We start from the raw sequence: 16980 nt of genomic DNA, 5'->3' as shown, positions 1-16980 counted from the left end.
AACAATTTTAATTAACTTCTACATGTATAAATGTTATTCCGTAGTTTTGTGTCATTTAAGATCCCTTATTTCAAGCAATAGCATTGGTTAAGTCAAAGGCATGCTAAATACATGTACATGTACTTCAAATGTGATTTTCTCAAAACCTTACACTGGTGAGAAATCTTGATGAAGTATACATGTATGTAGGTATGGTGCTATTTTATTCACAGTTAATTCAGGAATATACTGCAAGTGTCCTGAGTGATGTTTGAAGCACTGAGCATAAACAAGATACCTTAGTAGGATATGTTTGTATTTTCAGAATGGTAAAGTTGGTGGCGGGAGTTATTGAATTACCCCATGTAGGCTGTGATACACTGTCATTGTCTTGTTTTGTAAACTTGAAATTTACATTGGGTTTCATGTTTACATATGATTTCAATTCTATAGGGCACGCACATATCCTCTGTCCTTCCCACCTTACACTTGACTGATCTGGTTGTCTGATAACACATCTCAGTCATCACCTCAAATTATGCCGTTTCCCTTCTCACACTGTTCAGCTCTCTGTTTCTGAGGACACATTGGGAACTACATTTCAAAGCATTCTCCAAAATAACAGACTCAGAGGATACTTGGATTATAAGCCCTCGAGAAATTCTTCATACCTGTGCACAACTTATAAGTCTAGATCCCACCTACCCCTAGTTGTGATCAAGCTTGGTATGTTGCTTGACCATGAGCTCGCCTCGACCTCCAAAATTCTACCCCACATTTCAAGGTTATATGATGCTTGCCCTTTTTTTGCAGACATACAGTGGTTGTGCGCTGCTTTCCGGATGCAGAGATCCCACTGGCAGGGGCAAATGCAGTTTGGCTGGCAAGGTTTTGGGGGATTTCCTTTGTCTACATCCTGGGATGAGATGTGGAGCCAATGCAATTACAGATTTGTCACCTAGTGTCTGTGCCCATTATGCTCAAACTCTAAGGAGATGCTGGCCTCAGGGACCCTCTCAGTTTTGGCACCGTCCATTTTTGTGGATGGATCTCTCACAAGAGACAGTGCTCAGAAAGTTTCCTAGTGAGCTTCGTAACATGTTAGAAGTTTACAGTGTTCACATGTACAATGTTGCCCTCTTCATGTTTTCAGCAAGGTACATATGCACGGCCACAAGAGGGCCCTTTCTTTACTCAAATACCCAGTAGGTATTTGTTCACTCACTTGTGTTGAAGAAACGCTCTGTACAGACAGAAGTTTCCAAACTTGCATCTTTGCACCTATACTGTGATAGATGGCAGTTATGTTGACCAGTCTCATCAGTCTTGGTACATGTATCTACTCGGTGCAAAAGCACCCCTTCACTGGTAAAAAAGAGAGAGGTTAGCAGGGACGGGTTTCCATCAGGCATTTGGACAGCGCGCTTTTAGTCTGTACATTCCAATAGAAATTGGTCATGTGTGCTCATTGTAGGCCTTGCCAAGTGAAGACATCATATATCTACCAAATGCACATTGATCATGCTACTGGTTTCCAATGTCATCTTTTGTCCCTTATGGAGCCCACAATACCATACATTCACAGTTATGTCGGAAAAATGAAGTCAATTTCAGCTTTCATGTTCTTTACTACTAGCCCCTGTGCATCCACCCCCCACGGGTCCACGCAATGGAAGGGTCTTGCATTTGCCAATTTGTTCATCCAATTGACAGCTTTACCCAATAGTGCGGCTGTCTTTCATCGCACACCTTGCTATCGTGGCCCAGCACATCTGCTTTGCTCTTAGTCACACCATAGAGCTACAAACCCACACACACACACAAATCAGATGGAATTGGGGCAAATCTGTCAGAAATCTTGAGGAGTTTGGAGTTGTGTACACATGTGCTATGGTAAAGTCAGGAAGCACTGATGATTCAGCAGTCAAGATGGCCTCCACCTCTTGTACATTTAGCATGTTTCAAACAAACACCTACCTGTGGTTGTCAAATAAGACAGATTATCAATCTCATGTGTAATTGATAACTTGTAAACTCTGTTTTCTCACGTGGTGAAGCAACTTGCACCCTGTGCATTGTAAGGTAGAATCTCACAAGGTGATGCGTGCATGATACACTACAGTAGTTCCCACCACTGAAAATAATGAGAACGATATGGATCAGTTGTGAGCTAGTGACCCCCTATGAACAGTGTGAAGTATACTTGTAGGTACCGTGCATGTACATTCTGAGTGTCAACTGCCCCAAATCATGAAACTATCAAAAACTTCAGAAATTTTGCAGCGAGTTAGTCTACAGAACTGTGTGTTGCTTTCTCTTTATGCATAGCTAGTTTCTGCTTTCATGTGTCTATTTTGAGGTTTCATTACATGTACATGTATTTGCAGTGGTCCAGTCAAGTGATATTTTTCATTGGATCTTCATTAGGTTCATATGGCTGTGGCTGGTCAGTGTTGGCACTTGATTCACGCTGATGTACCACTACACTTTACAAAACTCCCATCAAAACTAAGAAGCATTATAACATGTTTTTATATTTGAGGGTACTTACTCTTTCAGTGTTATACATGTATCTGAAAAGTGCTCAGATATCATATTTTCCTAATTGCGATTTAGTAAACCCAGGCCTGGACCTCTTTATAGGCGAACTTACTTCCTCTTTTGGACTTCCTCTTGATATCCGTGGAGTGTGGAAAGCAGACGCTCGTTTTCTTCCACCACTTGTTTTTCTTACAGCGAGATGTTCAGCGATGCATTGTTATATTGCTGATTTTTCACCCTTTCATTTGTTTATTTTACTTTACTTGGGATGGACTTAAAGCTACTATAGTACACTGTATGATATGCCATAGCACTGCACACACATGCATAATGTGGCAGTACATTGAACTGGTATGTGAAAGGGTTCAGTGTTCTTCTGAAAGAATCCAGTTCTTTCCTGTACATTTGAAATGGTGCAAATTACGAGATACCGTTATTTCCAAGGAGAGATTTCAAGCAGTGTGCGGTATCATGATACATGTACAGTACATGTACATGTAGTTGTGCACAGAAAGACCCCATATGATGCACTTGCTGATGGCGGCATTTATGTATGTATGTACATTACATGAACCTTTCAGTTAATTACGTACAGTACCTGTACATACATGTATGTATTACTGGCAACCAAATTTTGAACCATAAACAGTGTATTCTTCCATGATTCATCTTATTTTGCCCAGTACAAACAGATTACTCCTCAGAATTATATAATTGGTCAAAAGTTGTTGCATGTGTATGGTACCATACTGCTGTGCCAGGGTATATAGTACGGTATCAAACCAGGATAAAGCCCTATCAGTTGTATAATGTTCTCACAGGCTCCCTAGGGTTCCATGGAGAGAAGCCAAATAAAGAAATGTTCAGTTTTAGAGGTGGGAGGACAAATATTGGGATGGGGGGCCTGTGAGCCCATGTCATATCAGGCCTAGTACAGTACATACATGTAGGTATTTCAACCTGGTTGGGATTTAAACCGGGGTCACAGAGGTGAAAGGTAAGGGAAGTTGGATTGGGCCAACCTGACTCCATCTGTGTTTGATATAGTGGTCAGCAACAGTGACAGGTGTCTGTTCTCCACACCACGTGTAACTGTGTAGTGCTAAGGCTAAAACTACATGTACGTACATGTACATGTACGAGGATACTTGCCAAGTGCAGTGCACCATCACACAGCAAGAACCAGTGAACTTGCCTTTCATCGCATTCGGAAGGATTCTCATTCCAGCTTTGTTGGGGTTTGTTGCATTTAACAGAGTGCCTCAAGAAAGCCGATGGGGCTTTGGATTAAATCAGATAAATAGCTTTATCACAGAAGAATACAAATTTTCCTCTGAACATGGTTCAAGTTCCCAATAATTACATGCAGCTCAGGTATCTCTTGAAACGCACCACGGGTGCATTGGCTTTAAGAGCACGGTTGAAAGGAAAGTCCAATTATTCTAATCTCTTTTAACTGAAGCAAAACATTTGGCTGTATCCTCTGCAGAAGGTTGTTGTACTATGTGCAAAATGCATTGTGGTTACACTACCTTGCCAAGGACACTGGAACTTTTAATACCTGTTAGTGGATTTTCCTCTTCCTCCCTCAAATGTGGGTTATGACTGTGGAAGAAAAGACCCATTTCAAAATAGTCCTTGGGCGATGAAAATTTGAATCATTAGAAAAAAACAGATCTAAGCCTGAATTGATTACCAGTACTTGTTACAATTAATAGTTGTTATCAATTCTCAAGTGAGATGTACATGTACATCAAAGCCCAGCAAAAGGTTCCCAATTACAGGAAAAGTGTGATTGTATCGGTATGCAGAACCTTTTAATTAACAGTGAATTTTCAATAGAAGACTTGAGAGCAACTCGCGAGACACTATGAATTAGGCCTACATCATGGGCTAGAGTAGCATGTTCGTGGAATCTAATTCAGTTGTGCGTGGTTTGATTTGTGCTCACACATTATGAGTAATTCATGCTATAGCTGTTAGCAAGGCATGCCACACCAGGGCCAGGTAGTCTGTCAGTCACATTTATTAGCCGGAGCCTCAATTCACTCAGGGACACATGCAATTTACATTTTGTCCCAATGACAGCTTGTTGGCCATCATATTGTAGTACAAAAACAAATGTTGATAGTGGAATGCCACATACTAAAAGCATTTAACTTTTTTTTTTAACGATACAGAAATAAATTTACATGTCAGCAGACAGAAATCCTACCGGTATTTTTTATTAGCACAACAAGGATTAATATATTTTTAAGGAGCACCAAGCTCTCTTAATGAGATACACACAGGAAACTAGTTTTAAATTGAAAATTGATTTTCTCACTGCCTGTCTGCCTGTCTGCCCACACGCCGATGGCCAGCGGCAGTGCTGGAGAGACTCAAGTAGACTGGCCCAGGTTAATGTGGGTGACACTCTCAGCGCTTGTCTATCTCGTTTGGATACTTGATCGCGGGGCACATCGTGCTGATCGGAAGCTGAAGTTCTCAGCCGCTGACCACATGATCACAGTGACAGAGCGTGTGCCTTGTCCAAGTGGCCTGGTTGCATTGCTAGAGCACTATGCCTCTAATCATTCCTTTGACAGAAGAGAGGATGCATTCTCTGGTACAGACATTATAATTTGGATTTGAAGCTAACAATTCCAAGCTATTAATGAGGTCATACCAAGACAGGTCTACAGTAAAAAAATCTAGAGATAGCTTCCCCCCAAAAAAATTGTGAGGAGGTACATAGAATGAAGTTCACAAAATAGTTTTTTCAAACTGTTTCCCAAGAATTTATGACTGATGTATAAATGAAATCAATTTTCTTGGCATTGGGTCATCAGTAGTTCATGATTGGATAGTTGAAGATTTCTAGCACTTGGGGCTCCTTATTTCAAGAGTCTGTAATGTGAAATCTTGTACGCTGTGCGTCGGTGCTTGAGCTGGTTGTGGTTGGTGTTTGTGCATGTTTGTGCAGATTGCTGGAGGCACAGATGGGCACGGTTGATATCACACAGCACATTGAACACATGATAATGTTTAACAGGGGAATGACCGAGGATACAGAGTACCAGCTAACCAACAACATTAAAGCGAGCATACCAGTGTGCAGTTGCACGTACATGTACGTGGTAGCACTTGAGTTCAAGCAAGACTCGTCCTCGTGCACACAATTATACAATAGTGGTAACACATTCATCATGATCTTCCAAGTTCAAGTACAGTGCGGTCAGGTATCATTCGCACATACGCACAGACTGCATGTACATGTATGTTTTGACTGCATAACCATAATTGTTGTCCTCAAACAGTGCAGGTGAGGAACTGATGACACAATTCCATGTGGTGTACCTGTACAACTTACCTTACCAGAGCATGTGCAATACCATGGATGTCAGCTAAACTCAGTAAGAGTTTGACAATTGGTTCAGTTACAAGAAGAGTGCACCTGCTGGTAGTATTGCATTATTTTCAGAAGCAGAAAGAATCCATGCAAGGCCCACAAGTGTGACTATTTTTTTTTCAATCCAGTTAGAATAGTCAAAAGAAAATGTGTTTGTATAAAGGATCATTTCAAATCATATGAGATCCCTTTTTCAGGTATCTTTCAGCTACTTGTAAACACCGGTAGGCCTAGATTACTGAAGTGAATACCTGGTACGTCACGTGCACTTAAAGTAAAGTATGTGTGTAAAAGGCATTAGCAAGGGAACCAGTGCGTGAACCACCATATGCGCATACTCCATTCATTTGCACTGCACTTTTTGGTTTACAGTGACGTCACACTTTGGCACTCTGTAAGGGGAGAGATTTTGGACCAAGAAGTTTTGGACCTCTCTCATGTGCCTTCGGACAGAAAGCCTTTTGTCTTCCTTTACTGGGATTAGATGAATCAAATCAGAAAAAAAACCTGGAAAAATCGCGCATTGCTCGATTTGCGGAGTAAGCAAGTGATACTTACGAGCATAATCCATGAGCATATGGCACATGAACATGGAGGTCTGTACAGATAATATTTATATTTACTGTGTCAATAGAAATCAGGCAGCTTGTAAGAACATTTGTACATGTGTAGAGAAGCTGTGTCTGTATGATACACATAAAAAAAAAGGTATTACCTTTTTCCAAGCTTCCAGCTTAAAAGTACCTCATAAAAGGAGAGAGACATTGCTCATACAGTGTGCATTCTCTGGTTGCATTTTTTTTTCTTCTGTGTAGTCCATAACCAAACTTTCAGACTCAAAACTACAGTAAATAAATGATCCAGCATACATGTGCAATGCATACGATTGTGGGTAATTAGCTTCTTGTTCGTGTGTGTCGAGGGGTATTTGCTAGATAAATAGGCCCTGAATCGGCTCGGTCAATGAGGGTAATGCTCGTCCCCTCGCCTGCTACTTGAAGGAGCCTTATTCCTTTTCACCGGCTGTCTTCATTAATATGATGTTATGAATAACTGGCCTAGCGGTGTATGGCCTGATCATATAGGTCCAGACAGCCAGAAGTGTCTTTGGAGACAGGATGGTGTATTGAAGTCCTGCGCGCTTTACATCAACCAAACGCTGTGCCCAGTGTATAGTGTGTACACACACACACACACGACAGGCGCGTGCAGGCAGGGCTAGAGAGCTGCCACGATTGCCTGTCTTCATTTGTCATGTGATTGACTGACTTGGAACGGGCTGCGCACTCTAAAAAAACTGTTCCCGGGCTCGGGCCCCGAGTCGCTTCAGTGCCTTTGATTACCTCCTGCACTTGAGTGCTCGCTATTATGGTTGAGATGAGCTGTGTGTAGATTGCTGGCTGTGCACTGCATGTGTGAAAAGATGTTTAAATATCCCGCATACACACCATAGAGCCAATTGAACACCGTACCCTAAATACTGCTTTAGTGCAGTGTATGAAAAGATCCATGCACGTGTACGTGTACACATAATGAGATCTCTTGAGATAAGAGAACGAGAAACAGCGTACATTTAAAGATTGAAACAAGACATTTTTTTATGTTCTCATTATGGCAGTAGTTTAATTTTGAAGAGGATTGAACAAAAATTGTTACATGTACGGATGTGCTCAAGCTTGCTCCGGAAACGTGTTTCATCATAAAAGTGTTCAGTGCCCCCATCAACTTACAGTGCAAGCCTTCGTGGGGTGCACATATTCATGCGGGTTTCAATTGCTAATTAAGTGCTTTGTTTAATGTGAAAGTGGTTATCGTGAAATAATGAAATACTTTTTGTGTGCTTGGTTTTTACAGAATTGCTCAATCAAAAGTCTTCTATACTGTGAATTATTGAAAATGAGGGTGGAAAGAAATTAATCTTAGTGCACATGGTGCTATCAAAAAGGCAAAACTCAGTGACATTATAGCGTTTTCTACCAAGCCACCCAGGCATTTGCTATCGCGACTTCCTGGATATTTTTAGTGACGTTGAAGGGGGAGGGGGAATGATTATTAATCCATTGAATAACAGCCTGTGATTGATGATGCATTGGCATATTGCAACCTCCAGTTGCCCACCGTTGTGATCGACTGACAGGCAATTTGAGCTGAGCAGAGTCTAAGTTTTCTGATGTTGTCCCAAGTCTTATCTCTGCGGGCCTGATGGCCGTGTCATATCCCTTACCATCTGACACCAGATGGGGAAGAGGTTACTTGAAATCGTAGTTGGCATATCGGGCCAGAGCACATCCATCACATGCGGCACTTCTACCCCAACATATATGAAGAACTAGTGTGTAATAATCCAAAGGAGAAAATGAGATTAGAACAAGCGGCTGCAATCAAATTCAGGGAATAGCTCAAAAAGTGACCCCTCCCCTTAAAAAACAGGGGATCTTGTGTCGCATTCTACATTTAGTCACTGCATGGGTACATGCACATACATGTTCATGAACAACTGTAACATGTGCATACATGTACATGTACATGTATGCAAACGTTATGGTTGTTTACTTCACTGTAGCAGAATGTCCCTATCAGGATTTCATGCAGTTCTTACAATGTACTTGTATATTAACGTTGACATGGAAAACAAACTGACGAAGTTGTAGAGTGCCACCCGAACTACATGTAGTATATTACAGAATCAATTTTGATTTTTTTTTTAAATTACAGAAATTAATGTAGGGAGTGTAAGATTGATGTGATTAAAGGTGCGAGCTCAACCCTTCGGGATAAGCACACTGTACTTGATCACAAACTGCAGGCACATTTTGTGTAAAGGTGAATGTTCCGTTACGACGGTGTACCAGTTTTAGTGAGCATTGTTTCCTTCACTCCAACATAAGTGTTGAAACTGGCTATTAAAATTGCACAGGTATATATTTCAACCCAGCTTTTTTGTCAGATTAGACTTTAGTGTATTCATCAGTCAAAGTTCCTTGAGCTCCACCTAGTGATCTTTGAAGATTTCAGATGATTACTGAAAACATAAACAGTGGATTTGTACAAGAAACCTATCCACTGTCACAGGTGTCACTTGATTCCTACAGGGTGACAGATTTAATACGAGTAGGTTTTCACAATTTTCAGGTGAAAGTGGTGAGTTTACAGTGTCACGCCTCATTTTTTGTCATTGTCCACTGTGATTATAAGTCGTCTTTCACCTACAGAAATGGAAACATTAAAGGACAGCCACTGGTTTGAGGCCACTCTGTTTTGTGTGGTGAAATATTGAGGATTCCGCAAATGTAATTTTGTGGAGCTTATTCCTTAGCAGCATGTGGGAGTTGTTTGCCATTGCTTTCTTGTGAAAAAAGGCTTGTACATGTAACTTTAGAAGCATATTGAGGTTTATGATGTGTTTGACCATTTTTGGTCAATTGGAAACTTCTCCACATCTAGCTGCAGGCTGTATGAATAAATAAAGTGTGATTGTGCACAGTACCCTCTATCGGCATTACTTCACATGTATGTACCGGGTACATGTACGATACCTACTCGTCTTGGCCCTTTTAATTCCCAAAAGAAGCAAAATACAGATGCGGGCTTTTATGACAGAACTGGCACACCATACCCGTAAAAAACACAAGCCTGACCAGTGTGGCATCATTATTCCTCCCAACTTGCTTTCATGCCTGCATCAGCTGCAATTCTCTTTAGGCTAGCTTTGTCGGCGGTGTCCTTTGCAAAGTGGCGGCTGCCTTTGTGGTCTCTGCCATTACTGGCTTGCATACTCCAACCAGCGCACACGTCTGCAGGACTGTGCCAACGCTGATGACAGATTGTTTGATCTGATCGTCTAGTAGTGAAGGGAGTGTCACATTAGAAAAAAAACCAGGGCCAGTAGTGCTGTGATATATGGATACTTTGCATGTCTGACCAGGGTAGATTATGCACACATCTTTAGCTTTTACTGTAGAAACCATAAATCATCCATTTTTTGTTGGGTCCTGTTTAGCCCTGGTGTTGCATGGAGTGTGTAAGTACTGGAAAGCTGGCTAGTCCGTGGAAAGTAGAAGGAAATAGTTGCAAGAAAGGCAGGTGCCTAAAATACATAGGTTTCTCAAGTTAAGTGCACTAGTACAGAAATGAACTGGGTGGCTGTACTTCATGTAGTGTAAGTGACGTGTATGGATGGGTAGCACATAATATAAAGGTGTAGGGATTGAGATTGAGACGTGCACCGTGTGTCATTGTATCATGTACTTTTAACTAGTGTATTTAGTCAACCCTGGAATGTGAAAGTTACTACTGCGGAACTTTGTAATAATTGCCTGGACAATAATGTTGTTTAGAAGTTATGCATAGGTATTCACATACAGTACTTGCACATCGCTAAAAATGTACATGTACCTTACAGGCTGATTGATATAAGGAGAAACTGGTTCAACTCTTGCGACAGCGCAACGGGAATAGTTGACCTGATGTCACAAATTTTCATTTTCACTTTTGGTTTGTGACACTAGACTGATGCTCTTATGTAGAATTCACAAAATGGTAGTCCATAAAATGTTATTACCGGTAGCTCTGAAAAAAAAATCGATTGAAACAATACTGGCTGCTGATTGTACATGTACTTATTGGTAGTCAAATTTGGCAACCCCATTCAGTTTTATTGGCATTTTCTGAAACTTGCTAAAAGGATTTTGGCAATGTCAAAAGATGTTTGCATGTTCTCAAAACATCATGAATGTGTGAGGCATGTCCAACAAAGTCTTGCATGTGTAGTGACTGGAGGAGTTGTCAAGAAATACAATTTGATATATATTTGCCCATGGAGCTGGACCTCAAATGATGGGCGTATTTTGATTCAGATCTTGAAAAGTTACTTTTTGCCGTCTATGTAACAAATATTTTCCATGCAGTCACCCACCATAAATTAAAAAATAACTGAATGTAGGCGTCCTATGAATGTGAAATCTGTGTTGGAGAAAACTGAAGTTCAAAACCTCAGAGCTTATGGATATGCTCCGTAAGCTGTCTGTGCAGTAGAATCATTCTATGTGACGGGAGAACTTGGTTGGGAAGGTGTTGTTGACAAGTCGCTCAAGTCTGGTGACAAAAACGCTTGACAACTTAAACTACCAATCAGGGTCTCTGTAAAGAATCATTAATATTTCAGTCATGGAAGATAGAGTTACTTTCACGGTTTGCTTTTAAAAAGTACTGCAATTTCTCATCGGTTCTTCAGGAACAGGTCTGACACGTAGTCTACATGAACATACATGTATTTAAAAAAAGGTGTTGTTTGGAACCCAGCAAATCTTCCCCTTCTTCAAAAAGAAGTTTTTGATAACCAACTGAGTACTGACCCTAATTTCCTCTATCCATGTTTCCCAAACCAAAGCTATATTTTCATGTTTAGACTTTTATCAATGATGTATAGAGGGATCCCAATTAAAAAGCGTCGATCTGCGCACTTCCGCGTTTGAAAACAAGGCTGTATGTGTCGGCTTCAATTCTTAATACGATCAGAAAATTGAAAGTAAGAAGGTAAGACACAAAATACATAAAGGTATGTTAAATTCAGACTTTCCAGGCTGCAAATTTTTGTTGAGGAGTCTTTCAGAATGACTCGACACGTGAAATCACAAGAAAAAACAATGGCAAACTACCGGGAACTAACGTACCTGCGATGGCCGTGTATCTTGTACAGTTGGCATGGTTTAAACTGAAGTGGTATCACACTTACGAACTGGATGCTGCATGTACTGGGTTGACTCCACGGGCGCGCACGAGAAAGTTCAACACAGATAGCCTCGCTTTCGATGCGGATATGCGCAGATGGCACAAATGTGAAATCCATCTATTAGCAGAATTGAAAGGGTGACCTTTCTGTAGCTTACATGTACATATGGCTCTGTAAATAAGATTTTTATTGAAATTAACACATTCAGATGATCAATACTTGTAAAGGTTGGAAGTTTAAGCATTTTATTTCATTTCACAAGATCTACACAAGATCTACTTTTCATATATGTAATGGGTAATTCTAGGAATTACATGTAGGGGTCGAAAGTGTGACATTTTTGTGTCCCTGTTAATTTGACCTTTGTTATTTGACATGGAAACATCACCAGAATTTATTTATAACTATTACTATTTGTTTGGCAGGTAATTTGCATTAATCCATCACTCTGGGAAATTAGAAAATGTGTTCTGAACTTGCAAAATCATATGTCGGATAAAACAGGGACACGAAAAAAAAGGACCCCTAATTTCTGGAATTACCCACCTGTGTCTTGGATACTGTCTGTTCATTGGCCCAGAATGATCACATGACAGGGCAATATATCCACATATCACACTCACTATGAGACATCTTGTTCTGCCGCGATAACATGTACCGGTACATGTACATGCGCACGAGACCGAAGAGCTTTGGGAAGTTCGAGAGCAACCCTTGTCATTCATTTTGTTAATTTTGCGTTGTACCCATGATGCGTTTATGCATAGGTTACCAGTGAATTCGATCAGTGGTCACACTCGTACAACAGACTTTTTCCTGTCCCCACAGCATATAAGGTAATGTAGGGACCACTAAAACCAGGCTATGTTACATATGAACTTGTACTCACTGGTACGTACCGCTCTTACTTACGCAATTAAAAAAAGTGAGGGAACAATGCATTGGCAGACGATATCATTTATGGCTGTTACACGTACATGTATGTTCAGTGTGACAGTAGGCCTGTCATCTTCTGAACTTCTGAAATGCAGAGCTCGTTTCTTTGGATAAGTGCAATAAAATAATTGTTGACTGCTGTGTTGTGGGATTTTCCCTCAGGTGCGTATAGTGCCCTTTGCTTTGTCTTGGGGTGCTATGCGTCCCTTGGGTGTTCAAAAGGTAATAGCCCGCATCATAGCAGTCAACAATAGTTGAATATACCCGTGGCAACCCGTATGATATGGCTTTCAATCATGCACATTTGTATGACCACTACAGCTCAACAAGCAGGCATTGAACGGTAATGTACAAGTATGAAACAAACAAGAACGTCATACTCTACATACTCTAGCACTATGTCTTGGATGCAGTTACCAATCTAGGTTCATTAAAATGGAGGAATACAAAGGGACAGAGGGATCATGAACGTCCTTGATCCATTTTAGTCCTGTATTTTAATTAATAAGCTGGAATCATGTCCACCCTTGCTGTTGGACATGTCTGGGCGCCTCTGCGCATGTTTGGATTTAGAATAATGTTAGTGTACATGTAGCTGTTGTTTTCATAATCATTAAGCGGCAATTTTGGGTATTTTCTGATCAATCTGTCTGTGCTTGGCATTGTGCGGGAGGCTTCCTCACTGCCATCAGGGTTGTTATTGGTTGCTATGGCAGCTGAGAATGCAGGACACACTTGCATGCAGGAGAACAATAGTGCTTCAATTGTAACATGGTATGCAGGGCTACTGCATGAGCAAGTCAGTATCCAAGGACTTAATGAAAATTGTTGGCTACTCAGCAGTGTAGGGAAGTGTAGAATAAAAGGTTGAAAAGTGTGGTATAAAAAAGGCAAAACAATAAAAAGAAATCACTAAATACCGGAACAAATAGACAAACATTCTTAAATATTCATCATCTTAAATGTCTTCGGTCATTGGCTGCCCAAATACATGTACATGTACCTACACATTGTATATCGTTCATGTGACTGTAATATATGAAGACTTGACCACACTTTTTTTGTACAGCCCAAAGTCGCATTTTTGGTTGTTGCACCGCTGTGATTTGCACACAGCAGTACACTCTCTGTTCAGAGATACTGCGAGTAATGGGGCACTTCGGCACCCTAACCATACATGTTTCGTACATGACACATGCCTGTCTCACGTCCAGTGCTCAGACTGCATACATGTACATTGTACATGTACATGTACGGGTGAATTTGCCATTTTGTGCATGCTTTATTATCCACTCACGCTGTACATGTATGCATGCACTCCACTCACACAATTTGAAAATCACTGCTCTTATCCTGACTTGGCCACCATATACCAGTACATGTGTACCACCTTAAAGAATTATAAACTTGTTCAGTTACCACCTACATTAGATAATCATGCATTGGCTGCATGTTCATTCACCTGGTCTCATTCTGTGAGCTGTGGTATATGCTCCCAAATTGCAATTGGATGTCATACACTTTATGCCCTTCTATAGGAATTTAGTTGGCGAGATTAGAAGGAAAACCTGACATGGTTTGAATGCATGTGACTTGCATGGTAGACTTGGTATACTGCCATTTGCATATATATACTGGACCGGTACACATACATGTATGTCCATGTGCCTGTGTGCAACAGTACCAGTTCATCGTCTGCTCCTTCGTAAGCCAGCAAATAGAACCAGTGTCTCTAACCAGCATTGATTTTTAAAGGTCTGTTGTAATGACCCACGCATCTTCATTGAAAGCAGCACTGTGAGTGCTACACGCTTTGCTCAATTGACGATTCATATCGGCTGGATGGTATTCAAATAGACTTTTTTCCTTCCACCGTGTACCAAGGGCGGATCCAGACCCACTTTTTTTTGGGGGGGGGGGCAGGTCCTTGGCAAAATTTAAGGTTAAGGCAAGATTTCCCAAAATGACCAGCAATAATAATGATGAACGTGCAGCTGGAGGACTGAATGAGTATTTTGTGATAAATACCAAGAATACTGATACATCAGGAGAAAGGTCCTGAACTTTGAGGGAGGGAAAAACAGAAGCTTAATAATAAAGCTCAGACGGCAGAGCCCCATCTGTGGCAAAGTGTTGGATCGATGTTCCGATGTGAATGTACTGCGTGTTGCATGAAGTTTTCCAGCGATGAATCGAAGAAAACGTGTTTCTGTTTTGCGATTTGACTTCCACTGAGACCACCCAAAATATGAAAAAAAAATATATTAATTGAACAAAATGAGATGATGAAACATTATTTGGACTCCACTGACCTCTGTGTTGGACTCTTACCATAAATGTACCGGTACACTGATGTATGAGCTGTCCATCCAGTGGGCAGTCCAAATTAGACTTGAGTATTTGTGCCACCGTCAAACAGTGTCATGCAGATGTAGAAGAGCTTACTTTATGGGTGCAGACCACTAATTCAAGTGAGAATTTTTGACCAGCTCATTAGCATTAAAAGTGCCCGCACAGTATCTTTTGAAAAAGGAAATTGTTTGGCCCCCAAAATGGTGAGATTGTGTAAATCGTTGCCAGGATCAACTCCCTGGGTCTTTGAGCTTTCATATGAGAGCAGAAGGGCTAAAAACTACGGTTGAAAAATGGTCCTAAGTGCCCGAGAAAGTTGAGGGTTGCCACTTGAAAAATGGCTGCAATCAGACTTCAGAAAAATCACTTTTAGGGGGGTGATTTTGTTTTGTGGGAATAATTAAAAATGTAATTGGTTAACCCACAAAAAATTGAGAAAGATAAGTGACCAAACAAGAATTCTCTTTGTGTTTCAGAAATCTCAGGGATGTTGGTGTGCATGCTATTGGGCCCTGAACGGTGCTGATTTTACACTGTTTTCAATGGGGCTTGAATTAGTGGACTGGACCCTATATTTCAAAATGGCGGCGTCCAGGCAGTAGTGGGGGCTGGGTTTAAAATTCATCCCTCTTGTTTACGTTGGTCCTGGCAGTGGTGGAGAGACCACAACAAGTCATGAATAACAATTTTATGGATTATGAGACATCAGAAATACTGGATTATCGGACACAATAAATAACCAGGTAATCGCATGAGAATTATATATGTACATGTGGAACATGTCCCTTTGTAATTGTTTGTGGGATTCAAGAAATGCTTTGACTAGGATGGACTGAATGAAAACGAGAAAAGCTGGATTCCAACCCGAACAGAGCGTAACCCTAGTGGATGCCAACCCTAATGAAGGCTAACCCTAACAGAGGTCAACCCTAACTGTGGGGGGGGGGTCCGGTTCAATTTTAGATGGTCAAGCACAGCCTGGGCACCAACTGACCTAGCTGTGGATATGCACAGGTGACTCAAATCTATCGAGACACTCTCCATGGTGATTTGTTCCACTCTTGTGTTGGAAGTGCCCTATTTTGGGCTCACAGTTTTCAACTCTTGGGCTGCAGCTTGTCAACTGGATTAATATCTACGGTGAGCTTTCATGTCAAAGCATGGCCAAAGTTTTATGTCTTTTCGTGCACTTGGCCTCTACTGTTGGCAGTGTCTAGCCTGGGTAACCCTCCCCATTATCAGTAGGAACAGGTAGTTGAAGCTGCTCATGTGAAAAGTGTAATTTTCAGCTATTTACTGCACATTGTATTTGCACTAGTTAGTCTGCAGTAGTTTGGGCACATTGGCTATAGGCTGACCTTGAGCATTTTTCTCTCCATATACAGCCATGAGACAATTTTCTTCATTTTTCCTCTGGAATTGAGGTTTTTGATGCATTCTCAACCATTCAGTGTTGTTTGGTGTGAAAAATTGAAAAATGGGTGTATATAAAGGGTGCAGACCACTAATTCAAGTGAGAACTTTTGACCAGTTCATTAGCATTAAAAGTGCCCGCACAGTATCTTTTGAAAAAGGAGATTGTTTGGCCCCCAAAATGGTGAGATTGTGTAAATTGTTGCCAGGATCAACTCCCTGGGTCTTTGAGCTTTCATATGAGAGCAGAGGGGCTAAAAACTATGATTGAAAAATGGTCCTAAGTGCCCGAGAAAGTTGAGGGTTGCCACTTGAAAATGGCTGCAATCAGACTTCAGAAAAATCACTTTTTGGGGGGTGATTTTGTTTTCTGGGAATAATTAAAAATGTAATTGGTTAACCCACAAAAAATTGAAAAGAAATTGAAAGATAAGTGACCAGACAAGAATTTTATTTGTGTTTCAGAAATCTCAGGGATGTTGGTGTGCATGCTATTGGGCCCTGAACAGTGCTGATTTTACACTGTTTTCAATGGGGCTTGAATTAGTGGACTGGACCCTTTATGGGTACAAGTCCGCTGTGCACCAAAAGCCTCTTGAACAAGTACATGTAAGCAGCGTCCCCGGTCACAATTAAG

At 41.0% G+C, this 16980-nt stretch overlaps 1 protein-coding gene across 3 annotated transcripts in view; it reads left to right on the top strand.

The window, feature by feature from the left end:
- LOC110984757 (uncharacterized) overlaps positions 1-16980 on the top strand; it is a 66643-nt gene that overhangs the window by 13366 nt on the left and 36297 nt on the right. The window contains exon 1 of one of the 3 annotated variants that reach the window (XM_022245235.2): positions 5562-5915. The exons of 1 other annotated variant lie outside the window; for it this stretch is intronic. In XM_022245235.2, the coding sequence (XP_022100927.1) occupies positions 5849-5915 (67 nt within the window). In that variant the 5' untranslated portion in view covers positions 5562-5848. Of the gene's footprint in view, positions 1-5561; positions 5916-16980 lie in introns of those variants that run through there. One more of the 3 variants, XM_022245233.2, reaches the window with a different exon arrangement.

The sequence above is a fragment of the Acanthaster planci genome, linkage group LG06, assembly GCF_054643075.1.
Source record: "Acanthaster planci isolate LZ-2023a linkage group LG06, COTS_SCS, whole genome shotgun sequence".
NCBI classification, from domain to species: Eukaryota; Metazoa; Echinodermata; class Asteroidea; order Valvatida; family Acanthasteridae; genus Acanthaster; species Acanthaster planci.
Note: the sequence above shows the minus strand (reverse complement) of the source record. Positions and strands in the feature narration are given on the sequence as shown.